Raw genomic sequence first — 24132 nt, forward strand, 5'->3', positions numbered from 1 at the left:
CTGTGTGCTGTAGACATTGGAAATGAGTCTTTTCTAAAGTAACCAGTTCCCAGCACAAGGTGGCACCCGGGACTTGAGCACCGGTGCACTGACTAGCTGGGAAAACAGCCCCTTTGCATGCTGAATATGTAGCTATTTCCTGGCCAAAAGCACCCAAGACTTCAGTTGAAACTGCTGCAGGAGATGGATGAACCCACTGAAAATGTAGCTATTGCCCAAAATTTCACAGGTGCCTGACTGAAAACAGAAAGCCCCCACAAAAAGTCACTGAGATGAAGCTGTGAATCCCCCATACACTCCAGCAGACGGAGCAGCAGTTCTGTCTCCCCTGTGTCCTGCTCTTCCTGCTGTTCCTGAGAGATGCTGCTGATCAAGAGAGCAGCAAGGCCAGGGTGGCGGCACCAGCTGGGACACTCAGCAGAGCACCGTGGCTTTGCACCACTTGACAGCCTCTCCTGTACATTTGGGGTGTATGGAGGGGCTGGAGCAGCCACTTGTGGACCCACAGTAATTCACTCTCATTGAATCATCTGTGATGAGCATTTTCCTTTTGTCTCTTGCAGGAGCAGCTGGAGAGCCTGGCTTCCCAGGACTGAAAGGTAAATCATGCTGCACTGAATTTATCACATGAGCTGGTTTAGTTAAACTTCCACCCTGTGCTGCTCTGGAACAACACACCAGGTGGGAGCAACTATAGCGAAATAAAAGTACCCCACCAGGTACTGGATGGGGCTGTTTGGTGACAGTTGTGCCCTGTCATAGGCGCAGCCCTGGTCCAGGTGGTGTGAGCGGCTCCTCTCCCAAACCAGCTGTTCAGCAACAGGGGCTGCCCTCAGCTTGGGCACCTGATGCTGCTGCCCAGTACGATCAGCTACAGAAACCGCAGGGCTTCACACACCCCCAGCCTGAGGGACCAGCCAGATTTGGGCAGACATCCGACTTGGATGAAACTCAGTCACTGCTAGTGCCAGAGGAACATGTCTTTCTACCAGCACTAGCAGTAGGGTAGAGGGAAAACAAGGTTTTGTTTGGTTTTTTTCCCTGATGCCATCATCCTGCATGTGAGGGCCACTGGCACCTGTCGCTGAGCACTGTCTGCACTGCGGCTTCCCTCACTTGGAGCTTGGCTTGTAATAGTTGGGGGCCAAGCGCTGCTGGTCTGGTGGCTAGTTCAGCACCTTTGCTCCAGCTCCCAAACCACTTACTAAAGCCCTCTGCCAGCAGCAACAATTCCCCTCTCTGGGCTTTTGACCCTGCCTTCCCGTGAGTGCATTTCCCTCTCCTCCCCACACCCACCTGCTCCTGTCCCACACGTTCCAGCCCAATGGGGCTGACTGGCACAAAATGTTAGTACCCAACTCCATGGGCTGGCCAGCAGCAGGCAGAGCAGCCAGGTCCAACGGAGACACGTCTTGTGTCAGTCTTGCCATTTGACCCTCCCAGTCCCAAATCAGATGTCAGGGGAAAATATATCATGCCGGGTCCAACAGCCCAAGAGAGGCAAGGCTGCTGCTCCTTGTGCACCTATAACGCGTCCCACCTCCCTGGCAGCCACCCCGTGTGCCTGCTAGGCAGCCTGGAGAGCTACTGCCAGTGACTGAGGGTGCTGGGTGTCACCGCTGTAATCACAGGAGTCTGTGACTTGGGTTCCCACCTGCCATTGTCCCTCTGTGCTCTCCTGGGTCTGTGCAGATGGGCTTTTGATGGGCTGGTGGGTCTCCTCTGGTGGGCCTGGGAGTGGCCAGGGCAGAATATATATTGAGTTAGTCCTCCTGCCTGGTTTTTCTGTGCCTCTGTTGTGTGTGCAGATGAGCTAAACACTTCTAATATCACAGCCAGCTGCACAAGCAGTGCAGCGGGATTTGTCTTGGCAAATGATGCCAAGTGCTGGAGGAGGGAAGGACAGGGTGTGGAAGGTGAAGAGCAATTAATGGTGTTTGCCCAACAGGAACAAAAGGAAAGCCTGGATTTCCAGAAACATGGGGTGAGTTTCATCCTAGGTCCTTCATGCCACCATTGGCTTTGCAGAGCAGACGGTGGAGGACTCCCTGTACCAGAAGTCAGGACAGGGCAACAATAAAAACAAATTCAGAGTGACACTGAAGGACAGAGTAAGGAAATATCACTGTTAACCCATTTTCTTCTCACAGCCACATGCAGCTTCGGTGTGTCTACTCTGTAATCTGTCTAATCTGTAATCCAGCCAGGAAAGTCATGCCCTCTGACCACTACTCAAGTCACCTGCCCTCTGTGTGTCCTGGAGGAGGTCTGTCTTAGTTTTTGAGAGCCTCAGTGTCCTGGTTTCCAGGATGAAACCACTAGAAACACCTCTATAGACATGCTGCTACTTCAAAGGCATTTATACCACCACGCTTGCAGTGGCAGGTTCAGTAGATGCAGAGTACACGTGTGATAATGCTCAGATTAACTTAATCATTTAAAAAAAAGAAAGAAAGAAATCAAACAAGCTTCAGTTGACCCATCTGTCTCCATGAGCTAAAGCCAAAGCAGAGCTACAACCTCTCTCTCAGACCTGAGAGACTTTGAAAACAACTACTATTTTGCCAAGTACGCTTCGTTCAGAGTTTTAGGAGAGTCTGAGAAATACAAACTGGTTCTAGGAGACTTCCTTGGTGGAAACGCCGGTAAGTTAGCAACAGCTTACTGGGAAAGGCTGTTTTCTAGAGCATTTCAGAAGTATTCAGCATTTATAGTGCAGAGCTGTAACATGCAAACTCCTTGTACCATCTACATTTTGGGTCAATTTCTTTAAAACTGGCCATGGTACCCCAGGTGCCGAGTGACCTCTGGATGCAGGGAAGGACAGGGACACCCATCACCTACAGAGTGTGACCCAGAGCATTACCTACAAGCCCAGCCACATGGTTTACCAGCAAATGTGGAGCCTGGTCCTGAGCAGCACCTCATCCAATGTAACCTTCCCGACAGCTCTGCAGCAGCTGGGCCAAGTTCTGCTTTCGATTACATTGGAAGGAAATACTTGCCTGTGAGGTTTGGCATTTCCAGGGCTGGGGTGCTGTTCAATACTTGCAGCATCAGCACTACATCTTCTTAATGCCTGATGTTTTGTTTTTCTTTAAAAAGCAAACAAATCCTCTGCAAAATTCAATACCCCTCTTGCAGGAATGAGTGAAACCAATACCTGAGATAGCAGTGCTCTGGGTTTATGTGGCTTTGTACACTGCAACTCTGTCTGATAGTCCAGACCTCAGTATGCCTGCAGAGAATCTGAGTGGTGCAAGAGAAGTGACACCCATGTAACTGCAAGCAGAATCTGGCCCATTTGATTCACAGGCATAGATAAGTTCTCCATGTGTTTTAGCAGTCCTGGCAGAGCTCAGGATACTCCTTATCTCCAGGACCAAGGAGGAAACCTGGGCAACCAAGAGAACAGCAGGATTTATAAAATCTGCCTTGCATCCAGCAAGGCCCACTGCTGCCCTGCAGTGGTGCACAGACACATCAGGTTCCCTTTTGCACTCTCTGTGGCAGTAACTATGAACGTGTGCTCTCTGCAGGAGACTCCTTATCATACCACAAGGACATGCCATTTTCAACAACAGACCAGGACAACGACATGAGCTCCTTTAACTGTGCCACAGAATACAAGGGAGCGTGGTGGTACAATGACTGCCATTACTCCAACCTGAATGGGATGTACTGGCTGGGTGTTCATGGGAGCTATGCTGATGGCATAAACTGGAAGACAGGCAAAGAATACCATTACTCCCATAAGCGAACGGAAATGAAATTCAGGCCAGTTTAACACGGCAAGAGGGTGTCTGACTAGCACCAACAGGTGCCACCAACAGCCAAGAGAAGACACAAAACAAATATAATGTTGTTTAAGGGCAGAATTGGACCAGGAAGGATATTACAGGTTGTGCCTTCAGCCTAGAGCAGACTTTTAGAGACCAGAAGAGATTGGTGCTGGTTTGAGCTCCTGTAAGCACCAGACTCTCATCCTGGACTATCTCCAGCAGCCCCACAGATGCTGACTGAGCCTGAGCATCTTTTTCTGAAAAGTGCGTTACCTTGATTTAAAGACCAAGTGATGGTGAGGCTACTGCATCTCAGTAAAGCTCTCAGATATTATTACCCAAATGGTAGTTACTGGTAATTTTCCATCCAATCCATGTATATGAAGCCTCCAGTGTTCTTGCAGCCTCTTTTTCTGTTGGACCTAAGAGCCATCTGAAAGGCACTGAATTCCTGACCACCCTCTCTCCCTGCAGGCTGTGATGGAGCCACAATGTAGACCAGCATGGAAAAGGACTGAGGTTCCAGCACAGGGCTGCCAGCACTGCCACCTCCCTCCCAACTGCACACAACAGGTGCTCCAGGACCTCAAGTGTCACCTCAGCTCCTGGAACCACAGTAGCATTGCCCAGCACTTGCCACAACACCACAGCTGCAGCTGGGCCCAGAGCCAGCTTCAGCCACTCCTCCAGGGCACGTTCCTACATCTCATTCTTTAGCCGCTGTGGACCAAGAGCTGGATACAAAACAGTCTGTCCAGCAACATGAGTGGTACCAAGACACTACAGTAGTCCCAAGTCAAGCCTTGCACAAGTGGACATCATGTAAATTGCCAGCAGGTGCCAGTGTCTTCCATTTCACCTTGTTTCCAGTAGCATTTGAAGATGGGCTATCTGATGGCGGATGGAGGTAGTTCATCCAGTTCATGTGATGTTTTATTTGACTATTAGAAGAACTGGTTAAAGGGTCTCTTCTTCCTGGACTCCTGCTCCCGGACTCCTCCCCACAGCTGATGCAGGGGAGGAGACCTTAGGGCTAACTCCTCACTGGAGGGACAGACCAGAGTCTGTGGAAGCAGAGTATTTATTTGTGTTACGTTCCTAACGGTCCCAGGTTTATCACACTACTTATTGCAGAGATGTGTAGCAAGGGCAGCTCCAGCCCTACAACACTGAATCCAAAGCTTGTGTGTGGGTGAGAAAAGTGAAGAGGCCACTCACCCAGAACACCACAGCAGGTCAACGATATACTAAGAAATAAACCTGAGGTTATGCATCTCCCTATTCATTAGGTCCTGCTTCTGCTCACTTCTCCTTTTCAGGTACATGAGAAAGTACATGTCTGACCAGAGAAGCACACACTGAAATTCCCATAGTACCACTTCCCCATCTCCAGGAGCTCTGTTTTGTTTTTCTCCTACTCCCAGTTAGATTGACGTGCCCTCAGCAGGAGCAGGAGCAAGGTCCCACAGCATCCAGCTGTGTCTCAACCAATCAGCCACTCATGCTGTTGTCCACGAGTAGCTTCTCAGAGAGGCCCAAGGTGCTGCCACAGACAGCTCTGCAGAACCACAGACTCCTCTGCAGAGACGCATGAGCTAGTGCTGGCATCCTCGGCTTTAACCTAGCTAAAAGTGCTGAAGCCCCTTTCTCTGCTCCCCTCTTGCTACACAGAAACCTTCAACATTTAAATTTCGTTGTGAACGACACTAATGTTAGAGGGATTAAGAGCACACCAAGAACACTTTACTCAAGCCCATCTAGTCGATATTCCCAGACCGCCACCTGACTCCACAGAGGAAATATTCAGGTATGACAAGCCATCACCAGTGCTAGGTGAGGTGGTTTGGACCTGGCTGCAGAGTGAAATTCTCCTGCATCCCCTAAGCTGGCGCAGTGAGTCATGGGCTGGCACCACATCCCCTCCAGCCTGAGCCCCAGCCACCGTAAGGCAGGAAAATGCTCCCTGTGCTGATACAGGCATGTGAGGGAAGAGGGTCCTTGGGCTTGATGGTCCATCCCAAGCACCATGCCTGCAGCAGTCACAGAGAGGGCTTGCACTGACTCCAGCCAGGAAGAATTGAATCACTACGGTCAGGATCCAGGTCCCTAGATACATATACATACTACCAGCCCAGAGCTCCCACCTCTCCTCAACAGAAGAGTTCCCAGTCCTCCATCAGCTCTCACACCTGACCAGTGGGGGAAGAGGCAGGGAACGGACTTGAGATGTCCTAAAAGAATATGCTCCCCAAACTGTCAGGATACCATCCAGTCCTTCTTGCTTTCCATCCTCTTGCCAAGGGTCCCAAGAAGAAAAGCAGAATAGCCCCAGTCAATCTGTGACTGATCCTGGCCACTGCTCATCTCAGGGCTTTTTCTCTGTGTCCTGGAAAGCTCATGGATCAGGTTTGCATTTTGTGTTTGAAAACCCTCTTCCTATCATTAGTGGATCTGGAAAGGGCCAACCCTGAAGCCTAGAAATTACAATGTCCCTGGAGTTTCTCTAGGGACAAGTGAGGCTGGGAAGTCACCAGAGGAGCAGGGTGGGCCAAGCTATGGGGTGTGGGGAGAGGACCTTGTTTCTGCCATATCAGGGAGCCTGGATAAGAGGCTGGAAGCATCTCTGATGGCTTGTTGACGCATAGCCAGCTGAAAGCAAAAGTGAGACCAAACTAGTCCTCTCGGGTCCCACCCAGGCTAGCCTCCTGGCCAGATCAGGGCTGCCTCCAGCGATACCCTCCTGCATTGTCTGGGACATGGGAAGACCCAGCAGTCCAAACCACCTATGGTTTGGGGGTTATGGGGTTACTGCCAGCCTCCAAGGGCTGCATAGAGGCTCTTTCCAGGGAGGAACACAGCACTTTGGCCATGTGCAAGTGTCCAGAGATTTCACAGCTGTAAATCTGAAAGCTGATTGACTTAAAGAAACTGGACTTTGGAAGGAAAGGCCTTCCTACTTAACACCGACAACTATCATGTGAGGAGCTCAAAGAACTGCGCTTCAGCACTGCTCTATGATTTGTGTTTGGATGCAGCAGACCCAGTGGTCCCGGCACAGCGAACAGCTTCCTCTGATTTTCCGAGGTGTCCTTGTGAGAGGGTTGCATCTGAAGAGTAACTAGTGCCATGTATGAGTCAGCATAAAACAAGCTGCAGCTGGGGAAGGCAAGTCATGTCACTGTGGTTTGGTCCTTTTGGCTTATGGGCTGCTGGGGTGGAAAAGATGAATCCAACAGCCTTTGTACTATGCCTGCGCTGCTGCTCACCTTGTGCTCACCCAACTGAAGTGAAGGGGTGATTTTAGGACACCACCTGACCCTGCCACTACCCAAGGGCACAGGGGGGCAATGGACTCAAAACCACTCTCTCATAGGTAATACTCTTCTGTAAATTACTTTTAACTAAAGGTTTATTATGCCAGCTATGCTGATAGAGCGTGAAGCTGTTCATTTAGTTGTGTTTAGTGCCTACACTTGGAAACGTGGCATTTCAGGAGCACCACTCAGCAGACCCAGGATGACGAAACACAGCAGCCAGGGCTGATGTGGAAAAGAACCACTAGACTTTATTCCCAAATAGTATTTATAAAAACAAACAAACGAAGACACAATGGAGGATGTGGGAACGCATGGCTTGTGGGGTGCAGCATGGCCAGGTCCATGCCATCGGCACCTGTAAAGCAAGCGGCCAACAGAGGGAAGAGATGCAGAGGAGGCAGCTCCTGGTCAGGTCCAGCAATGGTAAGCCTGCTGCGCTGCCCAGACCCTCCACCCACCATCACAGTTGCTTCAGTTCAGTGCCAGGACTCCAAGACATGAAATTCAACCACTGACCTGGACTTTGCATCAGACTGGCATGGGGAAGCCAGGCCTTGTGCTCCCAGCACAGGGGCTTGTACCTGGAGGGCATCTCAGCAGCTTTCCCATGCTTGCCTCTCCCTCCAGCTCTGACTGGCGAACAGAAACTCTTGGTCCACAAGATGCACCAGACAAATTCCCAGACCACCTCTGTTCTCTGCAGACTCCCAACATTGGCTTTTCTAGTCCACATGGTGCCTGCAGACAGTCTCAGTTCCACCTGCCCCTGCAGCAGGTACCAAAGGTCCTTCTAGCAAGGACCTGATATCCTTTGGTCACCTGAGATCCAGCATGTGGCCTCACCATGACAGTGGATGAGGCGCATGGCAAGCCCAGAAGAAACACAGCTCTGATCCATCGCAGCTCAGACCATGCTGGCTAGTGCTATCCTGTGCTCTGTGCAGAAAATATCTCCCCCACACACCCCCCCCACCCCTGGATCTGTTTAATCCTTGAGCAGGCTTCTCACCCCCGAGCAGATAAAACCAAAAGATCTTCCTTCATACCACAGCATCACCAAAGTATACACAACTCCACATGCCTTTTCTGCTGTGTCCCAGCCCCACGGTTGAGAGTCATATGTACGGCTGGAGGAAGGATCAGCCCAGTCTGTGGTAGGGCACCAACAGCACCAAGCCTCGCTGGTCCTGGGAACGGGGCAGTCAGCAGGGGAGCAGCCCTGCAGGGAAGTGCCCCTGGAACAAGATACCTTCACCCCATAACAGGCCATTTGAGGGATTGGTATGTTGAGGGATCTTCCTTTAGTCTATTCTTGTGCAGGGGGGGCAGAGGAAGAACAAGCTCCAGCTTGGCAGACGAGGCAGCATGGGGAAGGCTAGGGAAAGGCTTTGTGAAAGCAATGCATCTAGCCAGGGACTGAACCGAGGTGGACAGCTACGCTTCATCCATAGTGGCCTTTGGAAAAGGTTTTGTATCCTTAATGCTTTGGGTGTTAGCACATACTGTTGGATTCCTCATTCTCAAGCCTATTCCTCTATGGAAGAAGAGCCATGGGGAGCTTGGGAAGCTTTAGGAGGTTGCAGTTAGCTTCTCGGGGCCGTCTCTTGGTAGTCAAATATACACACTGTGATTTTCATCCAACACATTGCTGTGATGCTGGTGGTGGCTGGCTCTCACTGAAGACACACACATATATATCAGTGCTGTTTGCACTGCTGTTGCAGTCCATTTCACTCTACTGGTCTGAAGTCCCCAAACAGGTGCAAGTCAAAAAGTGGTAGCTCTCCCTCCTCCAGGTTGAAAAGCTTCCCTTATTTTCAGTCTTCTACTTCTCGAGGCTTTGCCTCCCCCGCCCCTGGCTGGCAGTATCCAGCTGGGATGAAGGTATTTGCTGGGCAGTTTACTGTTGAGCAGGAGGTTTCTGGTGCAAATAAGTCAGTATCCCACAAAAGCACAACGGCACCTCTGGGGAATGAGGAGCTGCAGATGCCCAGTAGAGATGTGGCTTAGCTGGTGACCCTGGTGCCATCCAGTGCATTTCATGCCAGCTCCCAATTCCTTATGATCCCTGGTGAAATTGCACCACGCTCCTCTACTACGTCTCTGTCCCAGCACACCACTGACACCCCCTTGTGCAGACACCACAGCACAGAGACGTTGGGCTATATATAACAAGAAATCCGGCTCCAAGAGCTTGAGATGAGGCCCCCAGGTAGGTCTACCGCTACGTGGGAGAACAGCCTTCAAGCTGTAGGTTGAAGGCCCATTGGGCTAAACACTATACAAATACTTTTTGGAGGACAGATGAATGATCCTTGCTCCAGGAGTTTACGGTCTACAAGAACAGAGCCACAGCTCCACCACTATACAGACATTACACCTATTTACACCCACAAACATTTTGGTCCCAGCAGAACATGTCTTTCAGACCAATGGCCCAGCAATCAGCTGATCTGGGGGCAGGGACTCCACTGCTCACCTATTTCTCTTAATTTGCAATGCCAGACCATTTCTAGCCATTATTCTTTCCACCTCTGGTTTGGATCCGCAGCCCCAGCACCCTCCTCTGGCCCACAGAAGAAAACACAGTATAAAAACAAAGTCCTTTCCTGGCTGCCTGAGCCCTGGGGCCTGCGAGGGTGTCCCACATCACCGAGGAGGCGATGGGTGCTGGGCCAGACAGAGAAATGGGTGAGATGCTGGATGATGCTGGACCCAGCTCTCCCCTGTTTTGGCCTCATAAGCTGTCGGCACTTGTGCTCGTCGCTGTGTTTGCAGCAGGATGAGAAGTGGGGAGGCAGACCCCTCCATCTTTGAGCCCCAGTCAAGGGCAGCGGGGAGAAATCCAGACTGCTGTGATGCTGGGACATGTGTCTGACAAAGCTTTTCTGAGAGGAGATATTAGTCGGTTAGTTCGTATCTCGATAAGGCACACCGTTCCCATCGCCTCAACCGGCGCAGGTCGGCACCCTGTGGGTGGCCCCGGCTGACTCTCCAAAATCTTGCCAGATGCCTCCATGCCTGGGTGCACCCTGAGCGCGATGCCAGGAGACCCAGCCAGAGACCTTATAGAGCATACCTGTTTCTGCAAGACTGCCGGACGGGTGCTTTAAGGCTTTGAAATATAAGATGACCCCGAGGCTCACCAAGCACCCCAAAGCCCCTCTCCTTCACACTGCACATACCCCAGCCCCCCGAGAGGCGATTCCCCAAGGCCATGGGGATGGAGAAGGGGAAGGCCCTGGGTCCGGGGGGCACCGGGAAGCAGGAGAGAATTATGTTTCTGTCGGGGATTTGGAAAGCATCCTCAAGGGAATTCAGGTCCCTCAGGTACCATTTGCTTTTAACAAGCAAACAGGCAAAGGCTGCTCGGTGTCCTAATTACATCTGTTAAAAACCTCAGCTAGGAAAAATATATCCTTGTTAAGTCCCTTCTCCATTTTTAACCATGTTTTCCATCCAAGAAATTAGAGATCGTGACTATGATTAAATAAACACCAGCACATCACTTAGCTCTTCCCTTCCCCACTTTCCTTCTTCACTCCTGACGACCCCCCAGACAGTTAATTTACAGTTTGGGCGATTCTCTGCCAAGCCTCACAGGAGGTAGGCAGCTCAGCCTGAAAGCTGATTGTCCCTCCTAGGCTCCAGGCTCTCTGCGACATCCTCCAACTCATCCAGGATTTCGGAGAAAGGAGGCCTCTTAAATGCTTCCACCTGAAATGAGAAGGGAAAGCTGAAGAGGACACCCTGGACAGGAGGTGGGTGCTCTGCAGCAGCTCTGCTGGGTCCCCCAAGGATGGGCAATGGCATCCATCCGTCATGAGCACTGGTCTTGGTCACACACCTGCTGGTGGAGCCTTCTGGCGTCACCACTCACCACTTGGTGATCCAGGCCCGGGCTGCTGCAAACAAGCAGTCGCAGGACAGGTCCCATGGTGCGGTACAGCTCAAGCAAAGGTAGCGAGATGCTGAAAACCAGCCTGACATACCCCGACCTGGACAGGCTGTGGGAACTGCTCATCCCAAAGCCCACCCAAACAGTGCAGGAGCAGGCATTGTGCAGGGAAAGGCTGCAGGTAGGTATCAGGAGGGACATGTATCATTCCCTGAGCTTCTTCATCACAGTCAGGATCTAACTGTCTTGTCTCCCGGATGCAGCTCATCCTCAGTGGGCTGTGATCCCCCAGCCCTCCCAGTGCCATCAGGGTGTACCCAAAGTGAGGGACATGGCCTGGGGCAACCCCATCCCACACCTGCACCATGCCATCCTGGGGCTGCCCTTTGTGACTGACCCTGCGGAGCCAGCCTGGGGAGCTGCACCAGAAACTCCCCAAACCTGCACGTCGCACAAGGGCAGAGAAGAACAGCCCCAAGGGCCATTTCTGGCAGAAGCCCGTTATTATATCAACTTGCATTAGGAGGCTGCCTGTCAGAGATACAAGGCCTGAACACACATAAATCTAAGCCAGTTGCTGACATGAATCACTCCTCTGATTCAGGGCAAGTTATTCACATGTCCTCAGGACCCATGCAAGGATTTACTTCCATTTGCTGCCTTGAGCTCCTAGCAATTAGGTGCATTATGATCATCCAGCTTCTCCACTCTCTGCCTGATTACTGCCTTTGTTTTTCTCTTCCTTTCAGAGATTAACTTGAATCCTTGCTTTCTCTCTGCTTTGCCTCCCGAAGCTTTGGGCAGCATGGGGAGGCCCCCCAGCTTTCACCATTACCTTTCATGCTAAAGCAAGAAAGGTTGGAGAACTATGCTCTGATGATATCTGTAATGCCAGGGCTGGTAACAGCAAGGCAGTGCCCTCCAGAGAGGATCAGCCGGGTGCTTCTGCCTGCAGCCTGGCTTAAGGAGGGATTGGACGTCATCACCAACCTGCTTCCCACTCTGGGGTCGACATGCAAGGGAACAGGCAGGACCTTGGGATGTTTCGGGCTGTAATACACAAACTAAACACTTCTCCTAGGGGCAAAACTGCATGGTGGATGAAAGCTTACTGCTGGCCCAGGAAGATCTCATCACTTCACAGCTCAAGTGGCAGAGCCCCATGTGCTAGCACTGACAGCAGCAGGTTCAAGCTCTCCAGGGTTCACAACAATTTTGGTCTCTGTCATACAAGTGTGATACAAATCCAATAAAATCAACGGGGAAAAAAAACCGAACGAGCAAGAATCTCACCCGACAGCAGCTAGCAGCGAGATCCATCACTGGCTTGGGGCATTCACTGATCATCCTTTGGAAGGCAGCAACATCCAAGCCATAATCCTGTGAGGAAGTATGTAGAAAAGACTTCAGCTATAAAGTCCTTTAAAAGCTCTTCATCCTTTTCAAGGTGTAAAAGCAGAAAATGCTCATGGTTTAAAGCTTTTAGGGTCTCCATCACAGCTATTTTACTGATGGCTATGCAAAGGTACCAGGGCAACATCAGCTCTGGCAGGACTGCACAGATGGTAAATCATTAGCAGAGCTGAGAGACTGCAGCATCCTTCTGCTTGCTCTGTGCTACCCCTGTGGGGCAGTATGTGTCCTCCTGGAAAAGCTCAGACTAAGGCAACAAGGGCCACAAAGGCAGAAACCAGCAGAGGAACCAGCACCAGGTGCTGAGCAGTGGCTACCGAGGACAGGAACTGCAGATAATCTGGTCTTCCAACAGCAACTGAGAGTCGAAGGGGTCCAGCCAGCTGTTTCCATAACTACAGCTTTGTCCCTCCAGACTTCAGAGTCTCTGATACGTAATTCTCCTTCATCTTGTGAACACAGATGGAGCGATAGTTCCTGTTCAGTCTCACAGAAACACGGAATAACCTCTGGTCACTGCAGGTTCTCTGCATTGCTCCTTGGAAAGCAGCAATTTGCTGTTTTACTGCTGGATTTTTCATCCCTGTTCAGGATAAACTTTCCCTTCCCACTTTGTGGAAGGGAAATGTTGAAACAAAAAAGGCCATGTTTTTAGGGAAGCCCACTGTTTCCACATGAACTGTGTATTAATTGCAATTATTTGAAAATATTGCAAGTATTTGAAAATAAACATTTGTGATGAAAGTTGTGTTTAACCTGCCACTTCAATGGAGAAGCTGAAATGTCAAAGCGAAATGAAGTATTTGGAATTAAGGTCTTTAAACAGAAGTACTTCATCTCACATTGTTGATCTAACAAAAGTTTTGGAACTGCAGATGCACTGAACTCTCGTGCACTGAAAATTTTGAGATCAGATTTTCCCATGGAAAAACCTCTAGAGAGAAACCTGAGTGTGAACACATACACATGTGTACAGGTCTGTCTGGTCCAGAGAGAAGCCACAATCTGGTACCATGGAGAAAACACCATTAGATTTGGCTGTAGGAATCATTACCTGAGTCCTGGGAAGCACTTCAGGGTCAGCTGGGATCCTGCCCAGGATTTCACAGAGGACAATGCCAAAGGAAAACACATCCACCTGCAGGACGGGTGGGAGAGCGGGAGGTGGGACAGGGCATGCACAGAAGAAAAGCATGAGAAAGGGGTGTACCAACGACAAGGTCCTTCCATTATTTACACAAAAGCCCATTGGAGATGGAGGCAGCAAACCCCTAAACTTCTTCTGGGCTTCTGAATCCACCCAGAAACACCACGGTCCCACTTGGAATCCAGCCTCATCTTCGGGAAGCCTGGCCCCATGCTCTTGTTCAATGTGTCTGGTGCTTTTACCCCAGCGCTGGCACCCCCCACAGGTCCTGCCACAGGCTCATCAGGCTGTAACTCATCAAGCACCTTCCTCAGAGAGACTTCACTGTGTTTGTCCACAGCAGCAACCCATTTCCCTAAAAGTTTAACTTAACAAGGCCACATAAGGAACTTCCAAGGTGCTAAGCAGAGCATTACTGTGAGTAAAGGTCCAGGTAGCAGGGCAACATTTCCCAGGGAAAGGAGCAAAGGGCTTTTCTGCTGTTGGGACATGTCACCAGCAAGCAGAGGAGACATCCCCCACGCTTGCTCGGGAGCTCTGAGGATGAACAAGGAGCTGGGAAGTAGTGCCATACCTTCCGGTCATAGGGCTCTCCCCGCAGCATCTCAGGAGCCATCCAGAAAGCAGAGCCCACCAGAGACAGCTTTCTCTCCACATCCTTCACAGGCAGCTCCACCACCTCCCTGGCCAGCCCGAAGTCAGTCACCAGCGCCTCACGGCCCCGCGGCGTCACTCGAATGAGGCAGTTCTGAAAGGAACCCATGCGGCACGGCATGAGACGCCTGGTGAGGAAGGGCCTGGACACTTCACTGAGTGGCACCTCGCTGGCCCTCAGCCCCACCTCGCCATTACAGGTTCTCCCCTCGCCAGAGACCTGCATCCTGGCAGCACACATGGAGTGCGCGGGGCAGATTAGGGATGGACCGATCACATCTGAAGCCAGGAAAAGTCCTTTGAAGAAGCTGTTCAACAGACATGATGATCCACATCCTTTTACCTGAAAGAGACCTCAAAATGTGCATGTCAACCCTGTTCACCATTCAGCCGAAGGTGGGCAGGATGACAGCCACAGCCCTTCTCACTGCCCACGGCTACACATCCCTAACACAGCTTTCTGGAGGAATTCCTATAAAATTATCTTGAAGTTTCTCAAAATCCCCGTGGTTTCAGCCTGTTCAGTTCCCCAGGATTTCCTCCTCGGCATTTGCTCCCAGGGAACTAGCAGAAACGACAGGCATCTTCTCCAGATGGCTCCCACTAACAGATTTCAAGTGAGCACGTACACACTTCCGTACCTTCAGCCATCATCACTGCAGGTTTCCTAGGTTTCTCTGGGGAAAGATGAACCTCTTTCAGGGCTGAACCACCGCAGCGAGACAGAAGGGACAGGCAGAGACCTCCAGCATTCACTAACTTTCCACAAGCAGATCTGGAAAGCTCCTGAGCTCATCAGTCACCACCAAATAGGAAATTACATCTCACCTGACTTCAGAGCACACTGGCCAAGAAACCTGTGGTCAGAGTGAACCAGGCTCTTGCCTTGTCCTTGCCTGGTGTTTGCGATTTCATGGTTAGTAACTGAGCCAGGTAAACAGCCTGAGATTACAAAGGTGAGTTTCATTCCTGTGCTGATGTCTCTCAAGACTGTAACGCTTGACTGGCTTACCCACTGCCAACCTTCATCAATATTTCAAGTTTCTCTTAAAAAGCTCACAAAGCACCAACAAAAATGGCTTGTAGGAGATACGCCACCATCCAGCATCAACTGCAAAGACTTGCAGGCTCCATTTCCATGCATCACCAGGCCAGCCTCTGGCATCAGCTGACACAGATATGGTCCAGGCTGGTGGCCAACCCTTCAGCTCACATTCCCTGTGATATCTTGGACACACTGTGGATCCGCCTGAGGTTTGGGTAGTTTTGCCCAAGAGAGATCAACAAGGCACTGGCCCACCATGTTCCTACTGCCGTACCAGTGGCAGAGGAAGAACCACATCAAAGCCTGTCCCCATGGACAAACCTGAGAATGGCAAAGCCCCAGTGCTGTTCCTGCCCCCATCAAGCAGCATGAGCCCACGCTGAGGAAAGTAGCCTCCCAGCCAGAGGGCCAATACACCAGGAATATGATGTGCCTTTGCGTTACACCCAAAGCCTGTCTCCAGATGCCAATCTTCACAGCTGGCACACTGCCAGGGTGTGAAACCCATGGAGGTGATCATGCTAAAATTGGTGACCTGGACCCTCTGGATCATGGAAGAACAAATTCCCTGCGCTTGAGTGAGGAGGCACACATCTCCTAAGCTCTGCTGGTGCTCTGCACACAGACTGGGACCATCTCACATGGCACTCACTCCCAGAGCCCATGACCAGCTCCTGTTAGCAACAGCTTCCTCCTTGCTGTGAGCAGGAAAGGAAATCTCTAAATCTGGCAGAGCTTTTCCTGCAACTGTAGGCAAAGAAAACCATGTGCAATTCTGCACACATTTCCATCTGGTTTCTTTTCTGACAGCAACAGCACTAGGAGCAATATATTTTTATCTCTATCTGGGTCTCCTGCTTGGCAAGTGATGAATGCAATGTAATGACAGGTTTTATCAAGAAAGCTTCCTTGCCTGCAGAGGAATTAGCATGGAGCAGAGGACCAGCATGAGGCCTGAGGCGTCCTGGCTACAGCCCTAAGGGGTCCCTGTATGGTCCCCTAACACAGTCGCCTTCAGCAGTCCAGGGGTGACATCCCCTTTCCAGCTGCGTACCTTGGAGTTGAGATCTCGGTGGTAGATGTTCTTGGAGTGCAGGTAGATCATGCCCCTGGTGATGTCAGAAGCTAAGTCCACTTTTTCCTTCCACGTCAAAGCAATGTCTTTGTTGGCCAGCAGCTCCTCCAGACAGCCCCCATTCACGTACTGTGAACAGAGACAAAAAGCGGGTGGCTGTGCGGCCAGGCACAGGCTCCCCTGGAGCTTCCCGGGTGCTGAACCCCCCCTTGCCAACCCAGGAGCCCCTCCTTTGGGATGGAGGTTGGGAATGCCACCGCACACAGGGGGCCCTGTGTGTGGCACAGTGCAAATACCCCTCCTGGCACAGCAAGTCACTGCCAATCTCTGGGCTCTGCCCCACTGCAGGGACGGCTGTATAACCCAGCCGTGGGCCTCACTCACGGGCAGTGAACTAGAGGCAAAAAGCCTGGCAGCGGCTCAGTCAACACCTTCTGCCACCGATAGTGTAGGAACAAGGTGACACCTCCCCAGTGCCAGCCCAGGCTCTTCCCTTAGACCACACCACCATTCCAGAGCCACCCTGGAGGTCCTGCCACTCTCCATCTGCTTTACTTTCTACTCCTGCCCTCCATCCCTGGCTCCTCCCCGCCAGCTGGCCCATTCTTGCCCTTTGGTGGTACCAAGCCAACCCAAAACACTTTTTGGCTATCCTGCCTGAATCTCATGGCCCTGCAGTGACTGTGCCCCACTCCAGCTGTGACCAGCTGTGGGGCAGGAAGGACCAGAAGCCCCTCTGAGGCAACCTTGCTAGTCCAGAGCCATTCACAGGTGCAGAAGTCGGAGAGGTGTAGATACGCATCATAGGATGTCTGTCACCCTCCCTGCCAAAGAGCCACAGGGTCCTTGCCTGCCCACAGCACACTTACAAGCAAGAAACCTTTACCTCCAGAATGGGGTACAGCTTGTCATCCTTCACGCATATCCCAAGGTACCTAAGCAGAAGAACACACCGAAAAAAAGAAAAGTTGTCAAGGTTCAGCTCAATCCCTCATTGCAGAACTGCCTTAGAGACACCAAGCCAGCTCCAGCCCCTGCCAGTGCCCACTGCTCATGGCTGGAGGATGTGCCCACCTGACGATGTTGGGGTGGGACAGCTTCTGCAGCAGGCTGATCTCACGCACAATCACCTCTTGGTCCACATCGTTCTTGTAGATCTTCACCACCATCACTTTACAAGAAGCAGCCTGGGTCACCTAGAGCCAAGGTTGAAGCAGGACATCTCTTAGCTTCCAGAGCCCCTCTGGACAAGAACATCCCTTCCCAACCAAGGCCTGAATCTCATTTCCCTGCTGTCCAGAGCTTTGCACAGTCATTTGCACAAGTGCAAGGTGCTGTCCCTTCCACATAAGCTCCACTCCAGTGATGCCTGCCTGGGTGGCTCATGACAGCTAGGTCCCTCCTGTCCCAACACATCACAACATTATTTCTCTGCCAAAATTTGTGTGTTCCTTGGGCTGGAGCAGTTTCTCAGCCCACACTGGGTTACCGCAGAGCTGACCTTCTCCCCTCCAATGCCTTGCATTCAAATGTCCCTTCCCAACTGCAGCCTGCCCCACATCTCCATCCCTCCTTCCTACCTGGGTCTGATCACTGCACAAGGCTGCTGGCTGCTCTCCTCATCCCCAATTCCTCCTGCAACCCTTGCCCACGGCCACCCCCCCTCCACGCAGGCTCTGCCAGACAGACACAACAAAGAAAGCGCAGAGCCAGCTTGTCTCTCCTCCGCATCCCAGGACAGAGGTTCCATGTCTGCTTCCCAGCCACATGCTAACCTGAACCTCTGCTACGGATTACCACCAGACATTTCATTCCTAGGGCTTCCCCCGGGCAGGGATATTGGAAGCTAAAGAACAGAAAACAAAATGCTCTTCCCGCACCTTACAACACTGAACAGACTGAGCAGGCATTTTTAGGAGGAAATTTGCTGTCCCCTGTGGAGGCACCAGGGTTGGGCAGTACTGAACACAGGGGTTTCATGCAGGCTGCAGGACATGCAGGGGTGCCCTGGCTCTCGGTCCCCATAGGACCATCCAGGGCCCCTGCACTGCAGGGGTTGATGATCCAAATAGCAGTTTCCAGCCCACATCACAGAGCATTGTGGTACTTTAAAATTTCCATCCTCAAGTTAGTATCTGTTTTAAGGAGACTCATGTATCAGGTGTGGCCCACACTGATGTCCTGACAGCTCCCCCAGGGCTAGCAGAGAATCCAGCCACAAGTTTAGTTTTCTCCCATTTTGAGGTTTGTGAGGTTTTGTTTGCTTGTTTTAAGTGAAAAATAGTTTAGACACAGCATGAGCTGGCTTAAGAGCAGCACTCTGAGTCCCAAAGTGTCACCCATTGCTCTCTGTGATGGTCACTTTATAGATAAGGTTACTAGCCCAGGTGAGGAGAACAAAGAGCTGCATGTAAGACCTAGCTGGGCTGGAAGGAGATAAAGGTTCATTATAATCAGGGTCACAAAACAAACTGTCTTGGAAGCAACGTGAACTGCTGCTTCCTTTCTGAAGGAATGCAACCTGATAGTCGATGTTATCGCTGGAATAACTCTGCCTCTCTACTCGAGCAGGTCGTAAGGAAGCCAGGGCTCTGAGACCCTCACCTGATGGGACTTCATAACCACAGACTGTGGGTCAGTAATCAGATGTAACTGATTATTAACTGTAATTGCACAGATGTAAATATAAGAAATGCTATTAATCAGCTTTGCCCAAAGACTGTGAGTGCCCTTATGCCCACGACAGAGTACAGGGAGCAGCTGAAATCTGGAAGATCTGAAAAATTTTCAGAAGAGCTAATACTGAGTTTCAGTGAGACCTATTAGCTCTGCACAAACTCTGGTGGAGACACTGAGGTACACTGAGCTTCCAGGTGAGGTTGCATGTCCCAGCTGGACACCAGCAGAGTTCACAAACACTGCCTGGGCCAGTGGAGTCAGTGAGCGCTGGAGGGGTTCCTGTCCATAGGGCAATGCAAAGTCCAGCCTGGTCTGGAGAAGAAATGACTGAAAAGCAAGTCACTGAAAAACAAGTTTTCAGTTTTGTGACTGAAAAGCACACACACAAAAAAGTAGTGGGAGAGATGGGCAAAGGTAACGGGCTCAGAAGGCCTCTTCCAAGACCACAAGCCCCAAGACTTTGCTCTGGCCAACCAGGAGCAGCCCTTGGTCCGCTCTGAATCACACAAAGTGTCCAGCTTTGTCCTGGATCAGTGTGAGAACCAGGAAAGTGCAGAGGGGCCTCCAGGGTATTCTCATTTCATGCTAACAAGTGATGAAAGGTAAAGATCTGGTGTCAGCCTTGAGTGGAGAAATAAAGGTGAAAATCTGGCACTGGAAAGTTGCGGAAAGACAGGGAGTAGGACTGTGCTTCCTAACGCGTATGGAGCTTTTTGAGGGCCAACAGAGAAAAGATGTTGCTCAGAGGCTCCCTTTGGGCAATGCCTTAAACCAGACTCAGAAAAAAGAAGTCACGGTGCATTTCTCCCCTGCTTTGAGCACCTCATACCCCTATGTATGAGAGAGCTGCCAATGAAGGAAGCTTTATGCCTTCCCCGAGAGAAACTCATACTTGAGTAGCTCCTTATTGCACATCAGAAAACTAAGGCAGATAAAGAGGGAAAGTACCTTGTGCCCAGGTCATGCAATACATAACCCACAGAGCAGAAGGCTGTGCCCAGACCTCTTGAGTCTGAGTCACCAAGTAGAACCAAGTGAATCCTCCTTCCTCAGCCAACCGACATATAACAACTCCTGAGAATGGGCTTAACCGAAGGACAAAGGACGTCAAAAGCAGCAGGCAGTCAGCACAGGCAGTGCCAGCACTTTGGGGAGTCTATGTCCTTGCTGCGAGAGTGCTTTGGAAGACAGCATCTGTTGGCAAAGAGCTTCAAAGGACCATCGCCAGTGGTGCTTCGCAGCAGGAGTGCTGCTGTTCAGGGGTACGATTCCACAGGGGACTGGCTGACCCAAGAGGACCACGAGTCATCAGAGCACTCAGATATGGTCGTGCTTGAGTCCCCAGACAAATGTCAAGTCCCCACAAAGGACTGTCCTTGTCCCAAGTCCTCCTCCGCTGTCTTCTGACTATTTGACACACAGCATTTCATTCAAACTTTATTTTTTTTACATTTCTTTTTCTGCTTCTACTTCAAGAAGTTATTTCATTTTCATTCAAGATCCGTGTCTCCAGCCTGCCTACTGCTGGAATTTCATTCACTGCCAGGGCAGGAGGGAAATGTCACACACGGAGGAAACAGCAACTGTTACTATGAAAATCTGCTAGATAAAGGAAAGAGAAAGCGATGGCAACAGCACGCTGCGTAGGTGGGGAAAGCAATTACTAGAGGGAGGCTGTGGTGGGGAGAGGTATTTGTCATGTATTGCTCCAGCCTGCAAAGAGCTGCCATAGACCTTTGGCTGGAGATTCCCCTTGAACAGCTTTAGTGCACTGTCCCTGGACCTGAAGTTCACCCAAAAGCTTTATCAGAGCACCAAGCCCAGATGCAGTAGAGGAGGAGGCAGAGCCTTGAGAAAGCAATGTGCATTTATCTATCCAACTTGTGTATTTTCTGCAGTTACATGACCCTGCCAGCCTGGCTCCATTAGTATCAACTGGCCCCATGTGCTTACACCAGCCAGGGATCTCACCCAGAGTATGTCAGAGTACTCCCCTGGTAGAAGCATCTTATGCTGGCCCAGGAGAAATGCGCAGTCATGATGTTTATCACGGGGCCGGTCAAGCTAAGGAGCTGAAAGCAATGGTAGAATCAGGCCCAATTTGTTTCCACTGGGTCTGTGTCACATCCCAACAACCAAGACCAGTGGCAGCAACCACATTCTGGAGGGCTGCTGGGAGGAGAGATAAGGTGGGCAAACCTGGCACACTGCAAAGCAACGTGGCATTTGCTCTCAGAGATGAAGGCTGAGTCTCTCTTCCTAACATGATGCACCTCCTTTTGCTTTGCTGTTCACAGAGCAGTGATCACCGAGGGCTGCAGAGAAAGAGCCCCAAGTCCCAACCACTCCCCTCAAATAAGCAGTGGCACTCCCGGGCTGAGGAGCAGCATTGGAGGGGGACCAAAGCTAGCAGCACCCCGGATCCTGTGCTTGCTCAGAGAGGGTTAAACAAACTCCCACACCAGTGGAGCATGGTGCAGGGAGTGACTCACAACAGCCCCGGTGAGAAAAGCAGTTTTGCTTTGGTGACACACCATCCGCATCATGCACTGGCTTGCAAGGAGCCATGGGTCTCCTGACATGAGGGCAGCAGAGGCAGAAGTGGATGGACCAGCAGCCTGTCACAGCCTGACCCTGCCCCAGGTCCCCTGCTCTTCCCCAGCATCACCGTAATGCAGGGCAGCAGCCAGAGAGGGTGACAGCACTGGCATCTCCATGGGGTGTGGATGGCAAGTGTTCTGGGAGACACACACAGCTTAATTTTACATTCTTTTTCTCTATATATTTTTCTACAGTTTTGACAACAAAACCTGCACAAAGCATAAATATCCCCTAATCTCATCCAATACCCAATTTAGCTCCCTGACAAGCCTGTTGTATGGCTAGATGACAGTATCGATGAACACTGATTGATCAAGTCCTCCCATCTCTTTTTTCACTATGGAAGGGGAGATGTGCATCAAAGGCCATGTGCTAGGTGCGCAGAGAGGGGTGTCGTTTCTTCCCTCACCCCATCCAACCTGCCAGAGTGAGCTGGGAGGGAGGAAGATGAGGAAATAAGCTCAGGGACAGGTTCCTCAGGTGAGGCACCATCTCCACAGCCTCAGCAGCTGCTCAGCTGCTCTCATACAGGTCGCAGGCTGCCTGCACGTCAGTTTACCTTGTAGACCTTGGAGAAGAAGCCGCTGCCTATCAGCTCAGCGTTGAAGTTTTCCCAGAACTCCAGCTTCCTGACAGCCGTGCGCAGCCTCTGCCAGCGGTCCACATGGTAGTAGGTGTCGGACGACTCACCATAGTACTGCATGGGGCCAGAGGGCTCCGGTGCAATCAGCCCTGCCTCGCACATCATGGGGGCAGCAGCTAAAACACAGTGTATTTCACAGTGAGCCAACAGCAGTATTTGGACATCAAACAAATACCTGTGCTAGAGACCAGGACTGGATGAAGCCTCAGGAACAGAGGGAGAGGAGACAAGGTACCGAGGTGATGCACCCTGCAGCACATGTTGCGCTGGGAAGCACCCATGGGCACTGTCTCCTGGATAAGTCACCCTGGGCTTAGGCCTGCCTTATGCAGGTTGTATTCGGACTTCTTTAGACTAAGACTTAAATTAGCATATATTCACTTATACCTTCTAAAGGTTTATGACAGATAGGATGCATCATCTTCAACACATGATAATGCAGCCCAGGAAAAGTCCAGGGGACTCGGTCTTGCTCAGCCACCTTATGTTGGGTTAAAAGCCACTGTGTCTAAATTGGGTTTTTAGCATAGGTCACGTGCCACATACTAATGCCACATCCGTTACCCCAGAGCTCTAGACAGTGCTTAGCTACTATTGCAGACAGAGGGTCATGGCTTGAGTGTGCTAGCAGGAAACACTCAATCTTAAAAGGGTCCTCACTTGGCAGGTGCCTACAGTTCATTGTAAGCCTTAAAGAATCACAGAACAAGGAAATACCCCAGCAACCCTCCTCCTGTCTCTGTATCCCAAATTTGACTCCAAGTGCCTCTGCTAAACTGTCTTCCTTTTCCACAGCTCTGTTTCTCACACTTCCCTCTCCAGTCCCCTCCCTCCGGTTCCCCTTCTGCCTTTTATAGCACCAGGCTCACACTCCTCCAAAGCCATATGCCATCCTTCCCCTTCTCCCCCATCACTTGCCTCTAGTTACTTCCAAAAATGCAGGGGAGGCAAATCCAGTGGAAAATGGGCTTCTGACACCCTGAACAAGGTGAATAAGGCACCTACTTCTGGATAATTGTAAACAACCATGGGTATACTACAAAGCTGTCTGAGCACCTTCCACTCACAGCATTCCTGGGGGCCTGGTGAGCTGCTTTGCCAAACTGTAACCAGATGAGACAATGGTCAACAAAGGGTAATTCTTCAATGCTTCCAGCTGAAGCAAAGGTAAGCTCTGCTCTCCCTAAGTTTCTGTCGTAGGTCTTGCACCAAACAAGGAGCTGTATCAGCATCCCTTGAACCTGTGGATTATTTCATGGCTATTTTGCTTCTACAGGGCGAGGCAAAATTTGCACTGATACATGCATAAAATATTTGCACCGGCCACCTCATCCACTCACAGTCCAGCCAAGATCCAAAGAGAGCTGCCAAACAGGGACAGACAGATGTGGTGGCAGGGCTAGCAGGGCAGGAGTTCAGGAAGAGCTGAGGGCTGGGACATGGGGCAGGCAGGCAGACAGTACCAAGCAGGGCAGGGATTCCTGACATGAACAGCAGGCAAGCTCCAGGCTGAGACTCAGGGAGCTGCAACACAGAACAACAGCACAAAACTTCTGAAAGCAGCCAGACCCCAAAGTTGCCACCACAGGACAGTCCCACACAGACTGCAGGAATCCAGTTCCAGCAAAACCAACATGACACATGGGCTCCTAGCTGATCGCATGGCAAACACCTGCAGGACCAAAGCCCCAGAACTGCTCATGAACAGGGGGGCCCGTGGCCATGATCAGTGGAGAGCACTCAGATCAGGCAGGGCACATGAAAGAGGTTACAGGGCCACAGCTTTACCCCTGCTCTGACCTAAGGACAGGCAACCAAGGAACATCCCATGATGGAATGCAGCTGCAGGGACCTGCCTGGAGGTTTTTGCCTTGGGGC

The 24132-nt window shown here is 51.1% G+C and overlaps 2 protein-coding genes across 2 annotated transcripts in view; one reads left to right on the forward strand and one right to left on the reverse strand.

The window, feature by feature from the left end:
- The window catches only part of LOC103915508 (ficolin-2-like), a 7032-nt gene extending 3165 nt beyond the window's left edge, over positions 1–3867 (forward strand). The window contains 3 exon segments of the mRNA XM_009322341.1: positions 564–611; positions 2532–2645; positions 3540–3867. Coding sequence (XP_009320616.1) covers positions 564–611; positions 2532–2645; positions 3540–3787 — 410 coding nt within the window. The 3' untranslated portion in view covers positions 3788–3867.
- A 6847-nt stretch (positions 3868–10714) lies between these two features.
- LOC103915510 (dual specificity testis-specific protein kinase 1-like) lies at positions 10715–22359 on the reverse strand. The gene is made up of 8 exons (XM_009322342.1): positions 22171–22359; positions 17406–17527; positions 17218–17266; positions 16311–16460; positions 14132–14305; positions 13465–13548; positions 12291–12377; positions 10715–10816 (listed from the first exon to the last, which is right to left on the reverse strand). Exons 1-8 carry the CDS (start codon positions 22357–22359, stop codon positions 10715–10717), a joined length of 957 nt encoding a protein of 318 aa, XP_009320617.1.
- Positions 22360–24132: the final 1773 nt, after the last annotated feature.

The sequence above is a fragment of the Pygoscelis adeliae genome, unplaced genomic scaffold, assembly GCF_000699105.1.
Source record: "Pygoscelis adeliae isolate BGI_AS28 unplaced genomic scaffold, ASM69910v1 Scaffold584, whole genome shotgun sequence".
NCBI classification, from domain to species: domain Eukaryota; kingdom Metazoa; phylum Chordata; class Aves; order Sphenisciformes; family Spheniscidae; genus Pygoscelis; species Pygoscelis adeliae.